The sequence below is a fragment of the Hemibagrus wyckioides genome, linkage group LG21 (assembly GCF_019097595.1).
Source record: "Hemibagrus wyckioides isolate EC202008001 linkage group LG21, SWU_Hwy_1.0, whole genome shotgun sequence".
In the NCBI taxonomy this organism is placed as follows: domain Eukaryota; kingdom Metazoa; phylum Chordata; class Actinopteri; order Siluriformes; family Bagridae; genus Hemibagrus; species Hemibagrus wyckioides.
In genome coordinates this window covers 7,813,006-7,833,944 of record NC_080730.1, presented here as the reverse complement: position 1 = coordinate 7,833,944, position 20,939 = coordinate 7,813,006, and the positions used below count along the sequence as shown (strand labels likewise).

General features: G+C 38.6%; 1 protein-coding gene across 12 annotated transcripts in view; it reads right to left on the bottom strand.

Moving 5' to 3' along the window:
• Positions 1 to 20,939, bottom strand: part of grip2b (glutamate receptor interacting protein 2b) — a 194,445-nt gene that overhangs the window by 52,684 nt on the left and 120,822 nt on the right. For 6 of the 12 annotated variants that reach the window (XM_058373057.1, XM_058373052.1, XM_058373056.1 and 3 more), the window contains exons 2-4: positions 5,570 to 5,650; positions 2,518 to 2,653; positions 780 to 925 (exon numbers count right to left, since the gene is read on the bottom strand). In XM_058373057.1, the coding sequence (XP_058229040.1) occupies positions 780 to 925; positions 2,518 to 2,653; positions 5,570 to 5,650 (363 nt within the window). Of the gene's footprint in view, positions 1 to 779; positions 926 to 2,517; positions 2,654 to 5,569; positions 5,651 to 17,577; positions 18,203 to 20,939 lie in introns of those variants that run through there. The other 6 variants (XM_058373059.1, XM_058373055.1, XM_058373054.1 and 3 more) reach the window with 3 other exon arrangements.

The window sequence follows — 20,939 nt, the reverse complement described above, 5'->3', positions numbered from 1 at the left end:
AAGTGCTGTGGAATAAGCGAATTAAACTGTACTGTGATTGCATTTTAAACTTCTAGCTAAATGCTACCGATTTACCCTATTTTGGTTGATAATGCCTCATTACTTGTTAGCTATGCACAGTTGCATTAGAGCTCCAGCACTAAAGTAAAGAAGCAAACTTGGCTGAGGCTGATTCGCTATATTTAATGGTTAGATTGTGTGCTATATTAAAAATGATTAAAAAGTCATAAACATCATGGTTTAAACGAAATTAATGAATCATTTATTTCAATCTAATAAAGAGCTTAACTAGTTAGTCAACAAACATGGCCTCCCTGGACTCACACTCCCAACAACCACCTGCTCTCCCATGCTCTTGGTCACCGCCCTGATTATGTTCAATTAATATGTTCTTTTAGTACTATTTAAAAGCATCTTTGTTTCAGTTTATTATTGAAGTATATGTTCGGTTCGCATTGAGACATTTACCAAGTATGACTTTATGCTCCTTTGTTACCGGTTATTAGTCTCAACATATTCCCTGTTCTTGACCATGTTTCTGTCTAGCATGACCTAGATTGACCTGTGCCTGTTTATGACCCTCCTTGCTCTTAGTTTATTGGATTGTTCCTAATTTTTTTTTTTTTAAATGTTCCTATTTTAATACCACTCTGAATAAACAACCTGTATTTGCACCCTATCCTCAAGTGTTTGTGCTTGTGACATATATGTACTCAGACATTCAGTATCAGGAAGAACATGCCACATGACAAGCAAAGACACAATACTCAACTTCCTACCGGATGGAGGCAGCTCATACTCCACTTCCAGCACAACACGCTCGCCCACGTTCTTCAGCAGGCTGATGATCTCATCGTGACGCAGCTTAGTCAGATTGATGCCGTTCACCGACTTTATATAGTCGCCCACATTCAGCTGGTCACTCCTGGAGCACAGTTTGAGTGCGATTCGATTCATTCTTGTGAATAATACAGTATAGAAAATTCCGGCGTCTTTTATTTCAATTCAAAGTGTTTCAATTCTCTTAATAAGGAAGTTCTTGTGTCAGAGGTTTTATCATCAGAACAGATATTGTTATTTTCTGTTGAATGGTAAGTCAGTCTTCCAGAGTGAGAATTGTTTATCTGCTGTTGAACAAGCCACAGGAAATAAGCATATGCTCATTTAGATGCTAATTAGAGAAAGGAACACTGTTTATTCACACTGTCCTTCGGGCTTGCATGACCTAGCATAGTGATGCTTCATCAAAATGCGTTAGCAAACCAGCAGCCATCCAGCTTCCTTCGTTCCACCTGTATGGAGTGTGGATCATAATCCTAATCACTGAATTTAATTCTGTTTCATTTACTTCAGTCTGAAAGCTTTCCATATCCTAATAACATGGATAATTTTGAGTATTCTGTAGATAATGCTGATTATTTTTTCATAGTAATGGTATATTTCCATTTTTATCACAAACTGATTTTGATTACAGATCCAATTAATTACTATTCATTATTTATATTTACACCCATTTTTATTGTTAAAGGGATGAGTCTGGTTAAATTAAACATGTGGCAAAAAAAACAAAACAGGCAGACAGGGAAAGTTATGGACAGACAGGAGTGAGTAAAGTGATATAGGAAGGATTATAGCCAGACGATTTGGGTAGACAGCAATGAAAACAGATAGACAGTGTTAGATGGTAGAGATAGAGGGTGTAGACTGACTGGGACAAGTGCAGGCAGTCAGGGACGCATATTGGCCGGATTAGGCTGACTGTAAAAAGGACGAGTGCACATAGACAGGGAAGCAAGGAAGGAGACAGGGATGAGTATTCACAGATAGTGATGAGCATGAACATAGAGACAAGATAGAGACAGAGACAAGTATAGACAAATGAGGACAAGCAGATAAGAAGGACTTGATGAGTTTCAACAGTACAGACAAATAGGGACACACACACAGGAACATGTATAGGCAGTATTGACAGAGATGGAGGGGTTTACACAGACAAGGATGAGGATAGACAGACACAGACAAGTATTCACAGATAAGGACAAGTATAGACAGATAAGGGTATCTATAGACAGACAGGGATGAGTACAGACAGATGATGATAATAGACAGATTTGGAAAAGTATAAATAGATTAAGACAGGTATAGGCAGATAGGATTTAGTAGAGTTTGACAGGGGGGTTAATTATCCTTTATAAGGTCAGGTAAATAACCCTTATTGTATTTATGGTAATAGGGACTTGGGAGCATCCTAATTTATGTGCCACATGACCGGCTCCAGCCGAATTGCTTTCCTATTCTGGCCACAAAAATAACAATTTAGTGTCAAACAGGAAAAATAATTATTCACACCCAGTCAAATTAGCAACACACTGGCATATACCAGTATGTTATGCTAGTGGCAGGATGAAAGCCTGGAGTTTATTACTGGAGGTTGTTAATTATTGAAGGTGTTTATTCAACATTGTACATGTTAATGTGCATATTAACACTGATTTTGTGTGTGTTTGTGTACTCCACCTGGCTGCTAAGCCTCCTGGTCTGAGGTTAGAGACACGAGGTTTGCCATCTTTGTCTGTTCCTCCTGAGATGGTGAGGCCTAGTGTGCTGCCCTCTTTCTTAATCAGCTCCACCAGTGTCACTCCCCGCAGCTCTTCTGCCCAAAAACACAAGAGCCAAACACATAGCCCGGGCCAAAAACTGGGAGTCAGTAACAGAATAACAATACACTGACCTCATAATAAAACTGCCACTGATGTGTTCAAGCACATTCAAGCACTGTGACTGTCTACACAACAGCAGGCTATTTACAGTCATTAGCCTTTATCCACTCTTCACATGTAGGCTATTTATAATAACATTCCTCTTTCGGTGCAGAACAAAGAAATCTCTGAACTGTGCTTTCATTTAAAGCTCGTGCAAGACAGCGCTGTCAAAATCAGTTTCATTGTTCCAATGCTAGCCTGATTTTCAAAATATTTACACACACAAATATTCATATTAGACAGTGCTATTTTTGGGTAACCTAACATAAATTCATTTCAAATATTCATCATTTGCTTTCAGAAGCATTTACACATTCAAGATAATCCGGGTAATTCAGAAAATGTTTATATTCCATGATATGTCCAAAGCTTGCACAAACTTACATATAACGAGACTCACTCTTGTAAACCTCAACAAGTTTAAATCCCTTATTTATTGAATGTATTGAAAATGGTAAGCCTGCGTGTAGACACGAAAGACAGCAATCCAAGAGACATACATAAATTAAGAAAAATATGACTGGCTTTTTAATTAAGACAAAAGAAACAGCACCCTATAACAACAGGAAAAATTTGTGTGAGTTTACAGTAGCTAGTGTGCTGCAATGCCTGAGCTGATTTAGTGGAATATTTAGCACACAGTATGCTTAAGAAGTGCTCTCTCACCATTTAGTTTTCAGCTCTGGGGAGCTTTGCCTTTTATGGAGTTTTGTGGGCATTGCATGTAAATAAATCAAGTCACAATATTATTCTGTAAAGGGTTACAGGGAGCCTGAATTCTATTTCTGAGGACACGTTGGAGACACCCTGGACAGGGTACCAACCCACAGCATGGCAAGATCACACAGACACACAAATACTATACGGACAATTTAGAGATGCCAGTCAGCCTACAACGCACGTCTAGGACTTGGGAAGGAAACCGGAGAACCCAGATGAAGCCCCAAAGCATGGGAAGAACTTTCAAGCTCCACTCACACAGAATGAAATCAAAACCCAGAGGTGCTAAGCACAGACACGTTTTTGTCCACAAGTCTAAACCAATTCAATGGTGATGCCTAAAGGCTCAAGCTAGCGTGCTATGTGTAAATTAGAAAGTAGCTAAACTGTCTAGTTTCTAAGCTAGCTAGTAGAAACGAAATTAAAACTCAATTAAAACTGGGCCATAACAACTACAATGCATTTGTAGAAGCAGACTGAAATGTGCATGAAAGTAAGATTTTAATTATTGGCCAGCTGCTTTCAAACTGAGACCTGATCTTCTTGGTCAATCGGTAACACCTCATTACAACTAATTACTTAAGATTAAAGAGGCTACCAACTAGCGCTCCCTAAAAGTCATTTCCTCTTAAAAGACACTCAATATTTCCAGGCACGCTAAGCCACAGACTCTAATCCCAGCATTTGCATTTGAAGTTAATTAACATAAGCAATTGATTGAATGCCAAATATTGGAGAGCCGTTTCACAAAGCTTGAAAAAAAAAAAAAACAGATGCATTGAACTTGTGTGTTTAACCATTGAATGAACAAATCTTTAAACAGAACCAAATAAGTATGCAATGCATGTGCAAGCTCGCTTCACCGAGTTTTAAATATTAACATTACGTTTTCCCCAGACTAAAAACATGAAAGAGAGCCGAGTGTTCAGCTGACATTTACACTCAAGTTAAAAACACTTAGGTTTAACGGTCTGTTAAATATTTATTGCTGCCAAACACTTTAATTCACCTAAATGCATTTCATCACATGTTATTTAAGATTTTGATGACCTGAAAAAGGCTTTTTGGCTCTTAAATAACATATGAGAGACTTTTGAATAAAGGTAATAGTCACTGGTGTGCCAGGTGCAACATAGTGGCTTCGCAATATAAAGTAGGATTTGAAGAAATGTCCAAAAAGTCTTCTTTTCATTATCGTATTATACAAATGCATTTTATGGTCCTTTCTATAAAATAAAGTCAAGGCAAAGCAATTTAAAACCCATTATGTTTTACTGTCGACTCAGCTACACTAATCCAATTATGATAAGATGGTCAACTGCTCGTGTAATTGAGAAGGTTTGGCATTGAGCTGAAATACGCCTTCTTCTGCTCAATGTGCTAAAGAAAGAAAATCCCAACTCAGTGCACTGTTTAAACTGGCACAGTGACTCAGACAGACACAGAGTTATATATATATAAAAAAAAAAGAAACTTCCGGAAAACACTGTAAGAAAGCTGCCAGTGGCATGTTTTAAATCCCCAAAGCTCCCGATCTCAAACAAGCAACTAAAGCATCGTGGCAGGAAGCGTGCTGAAATCCTCTTGGCGTTATGGATAAACATGTCCTCAAAGATCAAAAGAAAGAAGGAAACAGGGCAGCAATAAACACTATATCATGAGAGAGAGAGAGAGAGAGAGAGAGAGAGTGAAACAGAGAGAGAGAGAGAGAGAGAGAGAGAGAGGAAGACTTGCAGAAATAGTCAGAGTGTCTGTGTGTGTGTGTGTGTGTGTGTGTGTGTGAGAGAAAGACAGAGAGAGAGAGAGAGAGAGAGAGAGTGAAACAAAGAAAGAGAGATTTAGAGAGATAGAGGAAGACTTGCAGAAATAGACAGAGTGTCTGTGTGAGTGTGTGTGTGAGAAAGAGAGAGAGAGAAAGAGAGAGACAGAGAGAGAGAGAGAGAGAGAGTGAAACAAAGAGAGAGAGATTCAGACTGATAGAGGAAGACATGCAGAAATAGACAGACATAGTCTGTGTGTGTGTGTGTGTGTGTGTGTGTGTGTGAGAGAGAGTGAGAGAGAGAGATAGAGAGAGAGAGAGAGAATACCTGGGATGCTCTGTCTTCTGGTGATAAGGGAACTATCAGGCCCTGAAGATTCCTTGTTGCCTTTAGAGTAAGGCCCATCATCTGACAAGAAAAGATACATATAAATGTTAGAACTTTTTTAAACTTTAAAAAGAATTATATAATAATAATAATTATTATTATTATTATTATTATTATTATTTTATTATAGCCAGATTATTATTATTGTTATTATTATTATTATTATTATTATTATTATTATTATTATTATTGTTGTTGTTGTTTGTGGTGGTGGTGCTATTATTATTACATAGTGATATTTTATGTACTGTATATCACACCTTTCTCTTAAAAAAAATGCTAACCAAATTCAAACAACACACAGATCTGCACAAACGCCACACAACAGAGAGCTGAGCGGTCGCAAGACCACTAACCACGATGGCACCGTACTCCCTGCCATCAACACAAGTGGCACACACTAAAAGTGATGTGACACTACACTCTATCACTCTGCACTCAGCGAGCAGCCGGACACACTTTACTGATGGAAGATCAAAGCCAGGGGAAATCTACCACTCACGCTCACAGTCTGGAGCTTCCACCACCACCACCACCACAAAACAGCAGACAAATTCACTGAGTGACCAAAAACATTCAAACAGAAAGCAGACACACAGCATAAAAATATGAAACTTTCAAACAGCAGATAATAATAATAATAAAGAAAAGCAAAAACACAGACAGAAAAGTAAGAGGTTTTTATAACAGCAAAGGCACATTAAATCAAATGCAATGTTTAACCCTAACCGCAGGCCTGATATAAAATTCTAAAAACTGCCTTGCAGTGTGAGACACTTGTCTTTACCTCTGTCTGGATTACCTTACACAGAATTTTATTGGCTGAAGATAACACCTTGGGGCATCTCAGACAGCAGAAATGGGTTTGATATTACCAGCCCTTAGTGCCATCTTATGAGTTATTAACCACCACTGTGATATGTGATATGACAAAGAAATTCAGTGGTAAACATGGACACCCCGAAACAGGCGGAAATGGATGAGGTGTTCATATACTTTTGACAATATAGCGTATATGTAATCAGAAGATGTATAAATATAGGATTGTCTAGTGAAACCCTTTGTACTGCTGTGCTGTAAAACTGTTATGAGGAACTGCTTCTCCTTCTGAACAGATAAATGATTCATGTGCACCACAGCGTTCATCGTTTTAACTTGGTACATAAATTAATACTCCCCCTGCAAGCCTTGGGCCTGCCATCAATAAGTATTTCCTGGAGATTTCTTAGTGCTTACAGCTAAAGCTCTTCGGCTATTCCTTTGTAACACCACATCATTAATGAACTCTGAAATAGTCTCACCTGGAGCCATCACCGTTAGCGTTTACTCATATGTTCTTGGAACTTGAGTTACGGATTTGCCAAATCTACCGAGTCCTCTTGCAGGAGGAAATGAGACACAAGTGAAAAATAAAAAATATATTGTGGTTGAGGAAAACTATGAGGCAGAAGGGAACTACATGAAACAAAAACTACTTTACGGCATGTACAGCCAGAGCTGGTATTTTCTCTGATCCAGTCAATGACCACATTCTGGACATTTCCGTTAGCAGACATCAACTAATCATTTCAATTAGCATCCAGTTGTTTCAGTTAGCACCCATTCATTTTAGTTTAGCATCCAATCATTTCAGTTATCATCCAATTATTTCAGTTAGCGTCCAATTATTTCAGTTAGCATCCAATTATTTCAGTTAGCAGCTAATTATTTTAGTTCAATGCCATGCATTTTATTTAATATATAATAATTTCAGTTAGCATTTATTCAAACTATTCAATAAAAAAACTATCTTGCTAATTCTTCAGTCCATTAGTGACATTCTTATGTAGGTAATGCTATAGCTAGTCATGTGTGTGTGAATATGAATAATCCACCAGACTGCAGTGTAGAACCTGACACTAAATCCTCCTGACTTCTTTAGTTTTTTTTTTTTTTTTAACCATCACTTTGGCACTAATGCCAGAACGTCGATGTCATTTTTCAAAACTTTTCACTTTTCAAAGTTTTTCATTTTTTCTAATTGCTTGGGTACAATGCACACGAACCGAAGATCATTTCTTCATTGAAATAAAATCACCTGTTGAAAATGTGACACACCATTTCCAAATACAATTCACACATTACCTCTGAGAGGATTAATCATTTCATTACAATGATCTAACTATCATTTATACAGCTGCTCAAAAAGGAGAAGTAACTGTTGCATTTCTCTCAATGGAAACTGACGAACAATATTTAGATCATGGACGTTTCAGGATAATGAAATCACCACTGTGTAACATAAACCAACTGAACTACGTTATCTATAGATAATGAACTACATGATAATATTATTAATATATATATAATATTATACATGATATAATTGAACTACAATGTACCTATCGATAATGTATGGATAATATTTCATCATCATTCTTCATTAGACATTGTTTCTATGGTCCCATGTACCATTTTTCCAGACTGTGTTTTTTAGAGTTGACATTACCGCCTGTATGCAGACCCTTAATTGCTTTTCCAAAATTCCAGCTCATTAGGGGTGATTGATTTCAAATTGTGGTATGAGCATATAGTGAAATGAGTGGCACCCATCTGCAACAACATAGTAATCATATGGAGCTGGCAAGCAGTGGAGGGGGAAGACAAGGGAGATGTAGTGGTCAAAAGAATGGCAGGGCACAAGCAACCCTTCTGCAGATAACCATCTAAGAACCTGAATAACGTGGGAACATCACCATATGTGGTATACAGCTATATCTGAAGATGCCGTAGAGCAGGGGTGTCCAATCTTTTCCACAAAGGGCTGGTGTGGGTGCAGCTTTTCACTCCAACCAAGCAGAAACTACACCTGATTCCAACTGGCTAATCAACTGATCTTGGCTTTCAGTAGACTCAGGTGTGGCTTCTGCTCAGTGGGAATGAAAATCTGCACCCACACCGGCCCTTCGTGGATAAGATTGGACACCCCTGCTGTAGAGGGATGCAGACCTCCTGCAGCTCTCCTTGTAACCTTCTGTGATGAACTAATTCAGGTCTTTTGAGCTGATGGCTTGACCTGTGTCATTGTGTTGGACAATGTCAGGTTTTAGCCCTGTCTATAACTAATAATCTCAAACTGAGAGACAGTGTCTGATACTCACTGTCCGTCATGCTCAGTGTTTTGAGTACAAAATCCGTATATACCCCCTCTAGCATCTTAGCACTCAGGCAGGTTGAACGACTGAACTGGAATGTGATGTGAAGTGGTGAACTGGAAAGACGGACAACATCAGGAGGGATAACATTCCTGTTTCTTTAGGAAGCAAAATAACAGTAAGTGCTGTTGGCAGCTCTCTATCCATCCATCCATCCATCCATCCATCCATCCATCTATCTATCTAATTCTAGCCTAGCCCAAGGAAATCAGGGCACAAGATAGACTAAAACCCCCAAACCCAGAGAAGCAAGACAGAACTTTAATAAATCACATTATCTCAACACACACAAATGGTTTTTTACTAAAGTTATACGCTTTATAACCACAAAACTTTTAACAGATTGTCATAGAATATATTAGAAGGTATATACCATGCTGTTCTCACGTCTCTATATCTCTACTACACACCTCAAAATACCTTTTAATTAAGCCACTCTCATATACTGGCTAAGGCTAATGTAAATCTTATTCGGCTGAGGATAATGTGACGTTTCTGAGCCTGCAAAACCTTTCGATTATTTCAAGGAAAGCTAAAGAGTCAAAGCCTAAAACCAACGAACGGGCAGATACTGCATAATGAGGACTCAGTATTCAAGCACACACTCTGATTTTGGCGTGAGTGTGTGTGTGTGAATGCTATTAGTGACACAGCTCAACAGTCAGATTAGCGACTGGCACTAACATGTCTCTTCCCTGTACTTCACTCCACAGAGACTCAGTCATATCAGCCCTCACGATGTTGAGAGGCTTCGTTTTAATCCGTATGACATGGGGCTTTGAAAATCCTCCCGAGTCACCTATCAAAGGTTTAGCCATGACGAGCTCCAAACTCACACAGCACCGAATCATCCATTTTTACGCAAGTTGTGAGGTGAGATTCAACAGGAAGAATATTCTCAATATTATATCAAAGTAGCTCTGTGTTAAGAGGAAGAGAAAATGACACACATCACCTCCGACAGTATTGGAATGACAAGGCCGTTCATTGATTTTTTACCATACACTGAAGACATTTGGGTTTCGAGATAAAATATAAGATCATAGAGTTTCAGCTTTTATTTCCTTATATTTACATCTTGATAAGGCAAATGATTTTAAACATAGAACCTTTTGTCTGAGTCTACCCATATGATCAAACCATGTGATCAAAAGTATTGGAACAAGTGTTTCATCCAGATGTGCCCCGTTGATTCTTTAATCAATTAATGTCTCTGTTTACTCTTGGTTTGAGCCAACCCTTTAAGTAGACCAGAACAACCAGACACCAACTAGGTCAGCCAAGGAAAACAACAGTTTATGACAAAACATTGTGAGAGCTGTAAAGAAAACCCCAACAACCTCCACAGGAATGTAAAGGAATCATAAGGAATCCACTGTTTATAGACTTCAAAAGCAGATATATTGGCCACACCAAAAGATGCAAACCACTTATCCGCAGTATAAATCATAAGGTCAGACTGGAATTCACAGTGAAATTAGAGATAAACCACAAAAGTTCTGGAACCAAGATTAACCTCTACCAAAATAATAGAAAGTCCAAAGTGTGGAGAAAGGAAGGATCTGCTCATACCAAGCTCACTGGTCAAGCACAGTGGAGGTAGTGTGAATGGGCTTGGGCTTGCATGGTTGCTTCTGGAACAGACTCACTAATCTTTATAGATGATGGAGCTTATGATGGTAGCACCAAAATGAATTAAGAAGTGTACAGAAACATTCTGTCTGTTAATTTAGAGGGAAATTCATGCAAACTAATTGGGAGGAGCTTCATTATGCAGCAAGACAATGACCTAAATCATCCAGCCAACATATCAAAGGACTTCATCAGGGGCAAAAAGTGGATGTTTTTTCAGGACTGGCCAATGTACAGACCCCAGACACTGTTAAACTGCTTTATGCACTATCTAGCCTTCAGTTAATGACCAAATAAAGTGGTGTAGTGGTGTGGGGAATGTTTTCTTGGTGCACATCGGGCTCAATAATACCAGCATGACAATGCACCATTTCACAAAGCACAAGCAGTTTTAATTCGGTTCCATGAACACAACATGACATGACATGACAATGAGGTCAGTGGTCTTCAACGGCCTCCCCAGTCACCAGATCTGAATCCAATACAGCACCATATTTGATAAGTGATGGGAATGGCACATTCGCAACATTACCGTTCAACTGAAAAATCTGCAGGAGTGATGCAATCACGTCAACATGGGCCAGAAACTCAAAGGAAAGTTTTCAACACTTTGTAGAATCCAGGACCTACAGAATTTAGACAGTTCAGAGACAAACATGATGTTCCTATATATGTTATTCATGCATTAATGTCTTACGTTTGAAACAACTCTAGAGATATGTAAAAAGATTACATGACCAGATATGCAAACTGTCTCATTAATGCTAAGATTGTGCAAGCCATGAGACACTTTGCATGTCAATATGAGTGATGTTCAATAAAGCTGGAATTACCACATAGTTTTATCTGTCAAGGAAATAGAGAAGAAAAACTTGTCATTTAGAGTTGTGGGAAGCTGTATGCCTTTCTTCTGTGTCCTATATGACAGCTTCCTTTTAAAAAACACATCATTAATGCACATGCATTAAAAATGCAAATACTTTAAATCTCCAAAATCATCAGCCATGTTCAAAGACAAAAAGAAATGAAATCTAGGGGGACATGCTGGCTCAGCGGTTGGCACGATTTTCTTGTATGTCTAGGGATGGGGATTAGATTCCAGCCTTTCCATTCCAGACTCCGTGTGCATGGAGTTTGGATGTCTTTCTTTGGTCAGGGTTTTATCCTGGTAGTCCGGTTTCCTTCCCAGTCCAAAGACATGTGTGGTAGACTGATTGTGAGGGAGTGTGTGTGCAGCTGTGACTTGCAATGTAATGGCAAACTGTCCAAGGTGTCCCTGGCCTTGTGCCCTTATTCCTCAGAGATAGACTCCAGGCTTCTTATGACCATGCAGAGGATAAGCAGCATAGAAAATTGATGGATGAGATGGAAATAGAACCTAATGCAAGGGCTCTTGCAATACAATATTGATATAAGAATTTTGTAACCACTGTAATTATGAATTGTTTTCATCTTATAATTAAAATAAAAATCCTTTTCTGAAAAGCCTGAAGGTGCTTTATGACTACATGGACTCATGCAGTACATTATCCTGTGCTACTGTTCTACTGCTGTTAACTTATTGGTCTTAACAAATGATAATGAATTTCAGGGATGTTGTGCTTTGTTTTCATTTAGACTTTCACTACAATTACACTACAGTATCAGCACTGAACAGAACCAGCCAGTGTCAGGGAAGAGGACTACAACATGGACAGCAAACAGAACACAAACTTAGCCTTCACACCTCTCACACACATATACACAAACATACACTGCTGGTTTTTCACTGCTCGTAGATCACACAGAACTGAAAATCACAAAAAAGGTTCCCGACATTTGCATATTGTACCTAGTTGGTTCAAGAAAATTTTTACAACAAAAACCCTTGAATCAATTGACAATGTAGACTTATTATTATTATTATTATTATTATTATTATTATTATTATTATTAGCATTAGCATTATTTTCATTTTCAAAACAAACCCCAGTCGCTACCACTTAGTGTTTATTGGCTCCCAAAACCAAGGTTCCAAAGATTTCCCAGGTCAAAAATCACCTCACTAAAGTTGGCATGAAGCTATCAGAAGCACAGGCACGTCTTTCATTAAACGTGTCCTTTGCCAGTCAATTTTCAGGTGTGTGAATTTTATTCCTGCTCAATCTGATCAAAGGCGAAGCAAAAAAATGTGAATATATCCTGAATATAGGTTCAATTCATCTAGTATTTGCTTTTATAACTCGATAATGAACTAAATATAAGATTAATACCCTACAGTATTTCTATTAAATGTTCAACTCATTTCAGCTTTCTTATTCTACTGGCAGATAACTTTGCGTCTTTACTTCTTTTTACAATAAATGCTTAACATTAGCAATATGAATAATATATATTAATAATATACTTCTATACTTTCTTTAATATTAAATAAGGAACAAACATTTTTGTGGGGGGTGATGGTGTCTGAAATCATTTTTTTCTACTCTTATACTATAGCAATAAGCTAGTTCATGTTATCACTTGTGTCATAATAGCTGTAAAGTTGTTAATCCACCACCCTCACTTTTCTCACCCTTTAAAAAAAAAAAAAATGCCGCTAGTCATGTTACTAAGAAAGCAGGACGTCTTGTGAAGACTTGAGAAGATGTCAAAACCTTAAAAGAGCAGCGTTACATCTGACTGTTAGCATTAAATAATTTTTCTGTGTACTTCCAAATATTCTACGCTCAGGCCAGGTCCTTCTGGGCTTTGTGTTTTTTTTATGATCAAAGATTAGACTTGTTTTATAGAAGCATTATCAGGGATTAATAATATTTAAAGGGAAAAACAGGGGTGGGGCAATCTAGTGTGATCAATAAGACATTACCAAGACATCCCAGCTGTAAACAGTATTAGAGATGGAGGTATCTGGGGGACTGATGTAATCGGTTATTGCATTTATTGCTTACCACTGTAACAAGTGGGAAATGGGACCATGCAACAAGCATATGATGAAAGAATAAAACACTGACAAGCTTTGAAAAGCAGCAACAGAAAACTGATATGTTGCCATGTTTTGAATCTTCTACAGAGGTTTCAAAGTGCAAGCTGCTAGATATGGTAGTAGTCAAACCGTGAGATGAGACAAGTAGCTGATGAACCACTTCAATGTCCTGAAATATAAACAGATCTAATAATAAGCTTGCTTTGCATGTGTTGGTGACCAGCTGACTCTGGTTTGACCTTGTGTTTGGACCTTGGGGTTCTACCCAAAGTTATATCACCCACGGTTGTTACCCAATATGTTAACCTTGTATGGTTCCATGACAGGGAACTAGCTGCGTATTCCTAGCCATGCCCAGTATGCACCATCCGATACAGTTTGGACTGGACTGCGATAATAAGATCATCAGATCTGCAGTTTGTAGATCCGGTCGGCTCTTGTGTCTAAACAGAGAGAGTGTCACTGGATGGTCATCATCTTCTCCTTGGCCTATATACTGGACCGAACACCCAGACCCTACTGTGACTCATGAGGATTACTTACTACTTCACACTTGTCATTGTGTCTGCAAGCAAAATAACAAATTTGGCTGTAAACTAATTTCTGCAAGCTGACCCTTGGCCCACTGTGTTCCAGCTTACATCACTTCTGATAAAAGCACTAATGTAATCTGAGCTACCACTTTTTTTTACCACAAATTGGGAAAGGGGAAGTAACACCTTGCGATACTTGAGATAGACACTGAGATATTAGTTCTATTACTTTCCATGTGAAGAACCGACAACCTCCTACAGCAATTAAGCAACGCTGAAATAATGCAGACAAGCAATCAATATTACACAAAACTAATTAAAAGAGCGTTAATCTATAAGTCAGGATATCACACAGGGACAGAGAATAGTTGTGTAAAGGGACAAGGAAAATTGCAGAAGCGAGCCAGAATGGAAGGATTAAATGTCATGTAGGCCATGGAATTTCTATCAGAAAGTCCAAACTAAACAACTGTCTTCGAATTGCCAGTATGCACAATACTGAAAACCCAAGTCTGATTATGATCTCCTATAAACCTTGCATTACGAAAAAAGAAAATGGAAAGGAATATAAACAAATCCGTACGCCGAGGCAGTCTACACACCATCTGAAACAATCCTTTAAAATGGAACCATCATAAGCTTTTCACTCCTCTTTTTTGGGCTGTAATATCCCTTACTATAGCACTGAAGCAATTTACTGCAAAATATGTGGTAATTATGTTCATTATTGGACGAGTACGACTTCCAAAAAGCTTGCAATTATACCAAGTGCACTTTCTCAAACTACCCCCCTGAATGGCATAGTAAAACAAGCAACACTGCATCTGGAAAACAAGCTGCAATTAGTATAATAAGTAGTTCCCAATTGCTAGATGCATAAAATGTGAGATTTGTCACAGGCAAGACATAAAGAGGAGGACGAACCACTTGGCAGTGTTGTACAGTATGCCCTAGTGCTATGTGTGGGAGGAAAAGTAAGGTGACAACTGGTAAAATTGCTGGTTGTTCATCTCAATGGTGATATACAAAAGGTAGATTGTTTTCTGAAAAGTTGATGTGGGAAAAAGACATCAAGATGTCAATGGTGAAAAATCTATCAAGTAGTAATAGTAATAAGTAATATATTTGTTTACTATGGTCAGTGAAAATAGTAAAATGTCTGGTGAAAAATCTGTTTATAACATTCCTAATTACTAAAGACATATTTGAGCATCAAACACAAATTATTAAACACAGTACATATAGCAGACAAAATTTTACTTGTTTGGGTCCTGGACTCACTATTGCTAGAAAAATCTGTCTGTCAATTTTGACCATAACTGTTTTTTCCGTCTAATTTGACATCGGCTTTTATCTTTATCTTTCTGTAAAGATCATGTTTCTATGTTAGCAGATTAATAAACAGCAATTTAAACATAAAGTCTGCATGAAGACATCCTGAATCTCGCTAGCTAAATCTGATATCTTTACATAGTGAATCATAGCTTCGATCGAGTTGTTGGATGGTTACATATCATAGCAAAACAGACGTAAACCTAATCAATTCAGTTACTAATCAGACACAGGATGTCAGAATGCCTGCAGTGCTCCTGTGCAACATTTTTTTCATTGTCTGTAGCGCTTATCCGATCTATACTCGGGTCACGGGGAGCCTGCGCCTATCTCAGGAGTCATCGGGCATCAAGGCAGGATACACCCTGGACGGAGTGCCAACCCATCACAGGGCACACACACACACTCATTCACTCACGCAATCACACACTACGGGCAATTTAGAGACTCCAATCAGCCTAGAAGCATGTCTTTGAACTGTGGGAGGAAACCGGAGCACCCGGAGGAAACCCACCAAACATGGGGAGGACATGCAAACTCCACACACACAGTGAGCGGGAGCGAGACTCGAACCCAGGACGCTGGAGGTGTGAGGCGAATGTGCTCTGGTGCAACATTTGGAATGGAAATTCTAAATACATTTTAATCCCTTTTTAACCTTTTAAAATGCTATTTGTAGTTGAGATACATACTAAAGAGAGAGATTGTATATCTCAGTTTGTGATCGCATGTAGTTTTCAGAACTATATTGATTTCCAATCTTCATCTGTCCAGTTTCAGTACCCGAGGTAGCCTCAGATTCTTATTCTTGACTGACAGGTGAGCTACCAGATCTACCGCTGATGTAGCCTATCTGCCTCCAACTGTGATACATGTATTCTGTGTTGCTTTTCTGCTCACCACAATTGTAAACAATGTGCCTCCACCAGCAGAACCGCTTCTCGCTGATTGTATCTCTGTATGGCTGGAATCAACAATCTCACCATGGTATGGTCACTTAGATCACAGTTTTTGTCTGAACTCGAAGCTCTTACAGTTGAGAAAGTATTCCTAATAAAGTGATCAGTGATTATGCGGTAACAAATAAAACCACATATTGAGCATTTAAATGTGTATTTACTCATCTTTTAAAGATTACTGGGAAATTGCAGAAGAAGTGAAAATCACCTATGGGTTTATACACTAGGTGTCTCAGGTGTGCACACCAAGTATGTATATCAGCACAAATCTCTGATGCACTTCATCACTGTTCAACACTCTCTCTCTCTCTCTCTCTCTCTCTCTCTTACACTCTCGCCCCCAGAGGCAGAACATTAGACGAAGCACTGTAGCATGACTCCTGCTTCTGTTCCTCTTATATGCACCAGAGCCTTCCAAATCCCTCCATGAATCCCAAAGAGATAACTTGATCTGTCTTATTGGCTTGAAATCACCATGCTATCTGGCACCAGTCCAAAGTACATTACCAAGGCATTCCCGTATGAGTGATTTAAACCATAATCAATACTTAATGGATAGGGGCTTGGTTTTCCAAAAGTGTTGTAGTGCCAAGATGAGTGTGAGATAAGGGAGAACACAATCTTCGATCCTCCTTTATGAAATAAACATATGAAACAAATAATTATTCACGCCTTCATTTACAATACAGAAACTAATACAAGTTAAAAGAAAGGAAGCTGACCCAGTGTATAGCATGATAAAATGGCAATTAACATTTGTGCTAAATATGCACATTTGTACCTTTGTAAATTTCCAACTAAATCATTAAATGAAATGTCTTCATTATAGATCAAAATATTGTTAGAATCCTATGTCAAATACCAGTCTCTAATAGTATGCCATGTGGGAAAAAAATATTATATGTCTTGTATTCTCTACACTAATACACTAATTTAATGTTGTACAATTAGGAACATAAGGTGCTGCAGTGGAAAACCTAGTGCACATATATACTACATAAAAATTAGGGGGAAGAAAAAGTCAAGAATAACTTAAGGTAAACATTGTCAGAAAAAAAATAATAGCACTGCTACCAAGGTACAAATAATGACATGTACCCACAAGGCTAAAAATGTGGTTCTTTAATGTAATATCCATACATGTACCTTAAATGAGCTCTTAAATTACATTACATCAGTTTGGTACCTCCATGGAAGAAGAAAACATGAGAGTTGATCATTGTTTTTCCCCTGAAAGACTTCTAATAGCTACATTCATTTTATCAGAGGATATGGTACAGTGCACACTGTGCTCACAAAATGCTCCAGCAAATTTAAGAAGTGTGACACTTACCAACGCTGTTCTTTACTTCTTTCCGCAGTCCACACAACATGTTGGAGCATGGTCCTCACACACAAACACACACACACACACACTTCCATGCACACAAAGACCGAAGCAAAATTGTGTGCTCTGCACAGAGCAGATTCCCTCTGCCGGAGTAAGGCTGTGTGTGGAGTGATACACACACACACACACACACACTCACACACGTTTAGCTACGGTCTACGTAAGCCAGCTGAATGAACAACACTTCCCAACTGCAGCCCATTTTAGGTTTCTGCTTCACTTGTAACTGCAAGATGATATGACCAATCATAGCCATTCAATGGTATTATTGTGGGATCTATTTATGCACAAAGACTAAATTAAACACAAATAACAAGTATATAATGTTGTTTTTATCTTAATTTTCTTCTATAGTAACAATTAATTTATGAGATACACTCTTGACCTTCCTACTTTTGACCAGTGCTGCTTAATACCAAAGAAACTCTTGACCAATCCCTGTCACTGCTGTAGAAACTCTTAGACCAATCCTACCAGCTTCTGCAGACTGTCATGATCAATCCCACCCACTCCTGCAGATATTCTTTACATATCCTGCCTGCTTCCACAAATATTCTTGACAAATCCCAACCACTCCTATTGACATTTTTGACCAATTCTGCCTGCTCTCACAGACACTATTCACCAATCCTAATCAATTTTTCCCACACCTGCAGGCATTCTGCCCACTCCAGTAGACACTTTTTACAACTATCACCTGCATAGACACTCGACCAATCCCAGCAACTCTAGTAGATACTCTTGACCAATCCTATTTACTCCTGCAAAACTTAACCAATCCTGCCTTCTACCACAGACACTTTTGACCAATCCTGCCCACTTCTACTGATACTCTTGACCAATCCCAGTCACTCCCATCGACATGCTGGACCAGTCCCAGCCACACCAATAGATACTCTTGTTCAATCTTGCCTACTTCCACAGACATTTGTGACAAATCCTGCCAACTCCTGCTGACATTCTTTATAAATCCCATCCAATCACAGAGATACTCTTGACCAATCCTGCCAACTACTGCAGATATTATTTAGAAAATCCTGTCTGCTCCCCGAGAAATTCTTGACTCAACACACTCACTCCCAAGGACACTCTTGACTAATCCTCCCTACTACTGCAGACATTTGTGAATAATCTCACCCACATTCTTGACTAATCATGTTCACTTCTGCAGCCACTTTTTACAAATCTCTCCTGCTCTACCAGACAATCCTGACAAATCCTGCTTATACCTGGAGCAACTCTTGACCAATCCTGCCCACTCCCAAAGGCACTCTTGACCAATCCTGCCCACTCCCACAGGCACTCTTGACCAATCCTGCCCACTCCCACAGGCAATCTTAACCAATCCTGCCCACTTCTAAAGACACTCTTGACCAATCCAGCCCACTTATGGAGACACTCTTTACCAATCCTCCCCACTCTCACAGACACTCTTAACCAATCCTGCCCACTTCTGAAGACACTCTTAACCAATCCTGCCCACTTCTTCCAAAGGTTTAATCAAATTTCATTGTTATTAAATATAATGTAGTTAAAAATAAATGATTAAGAGAATTGTGGATTTATACATTAGTGCTTTGAAACAAAAGCCGCTCATGCTGCCGAATACTGATGAGTTAATTTAATTTTCCTTGAAACATAGAATCTACCTGTTTTTGGGCCATTCTTCACCTCTAATTCAGTAAATTCTGGTCTTGTTCATGTGACAGAACCTCCTGTAGGACACACTCACATTACACGGAACTATGAATACTTCACTCTGCACAAGTGTTTTTGTACAGTATGCTATCCTGATGCTTGTGCATGCAGAGTTTCACACACACACACACACACACACACACACAAGCATAAATCAGCTCTCACCTGACATCAGTGCCTGATCTCATTAATGCTCTTTTGGCTGAAGGCAAATCCCCAAAGTTATGCTCTAAAACCTAGCAAAAAGCCTTTCCCGTGGACTGAAGATTATTATAACAGCAAAGGTGGAAATATTTATTTGGGTCTATTGATATTTTGGATGTTAAAAAACCTGATTAATTTATTAAATCCAGCAATTGAGATGAAATGTGAGATGTGTAAGAAACACAGGGATTTGTTTTCAACTGTCCAGCAAAATCTAACATCTGGGATGAAAAAAATACAAGAAAAAGAAAGTTTAAAAGAAAGGCAAAAGAACTGACTATAAAGTTTTTAACACTGGAGCAGCGAGAGAGGTCTGCCTTTATCTCCAGCACCTCCCATGGCCTGTTCTGAAGGTAGCGATGTCTCCATCAAACACATACACACATACACACACACACACACACACACTTATTTGCACAGGGGTTTGGAGAACCTCACACAGATCAGTAGCCTAGTCCAGTCTTATTCCTCCTGGCATCTTTCACAAATATCTCTTTCAAGCTAATCTCTCTCTCTCTCTCTCTCTCTCTCTCTCTCACTCGCTCGCTCAACAGCTGTGCTAAAGTTGAACACGTTGGTATGAAAAGTGGTCCTTTAGCAACATTGACACAACACTGAGCTAGACATACTAGTCAACATGCTAGACATCACTAGATCACTAGAACCAACATAACCAGGCAGTGTCTTTTAGTAGATGGAACTGATTATGAGAGCACATAAACCTTTTTGATAATAATTTGCAGTACAAAAACAGTAACTGATCTACTTATTGCCTCTTGGTGGCTTATACCTGAAAATCCAATTTGCTCCTTTGCAAATCTTAACTGATTAGCTTTCTTAGCAGCATGTCAAATTTTCTCTCCACACAGATGAACAGATAAACAGTTACCACTGAATCAAACCGCTGCATCGTGACTTATCTTGTACCGCGCAAGATATCTAAGCTTAAACAGGAAGAAAATAAGAAATGTGTGTCATAGTGTGCCTTCAGGTTAGAGTCTGAATAATTCAGACCCTTTCTTTGAGAAGACTTAATGCTGCTCACTCACACAGTGTGCTGCTGTTAGCTACAAATCCACGCTCCTTTAAAGATCCTAATATATAGTGGTTCAGTGCTTGAAATCACTGCTGAAGATACACACTGTCAGTAGACTGCTACACTATCATCAGAGCTGATTTTGGAATCAGTAAGATGAACATTTATCCAATTTCTACTGTAATATACCTGCATGTCTCAGCAGTCTCAAGATCTCAATATTCCCTCAATATTTCCCACATCTCACATGACCTTAAAGGTTTGACCTAACTGCACTACAACACATATCAGCTTTTAGATCTATTGTGATGTGACATGCAGTATTTTCCCATACACTTCTCCAACAAATAGATTACATATTGTTTTG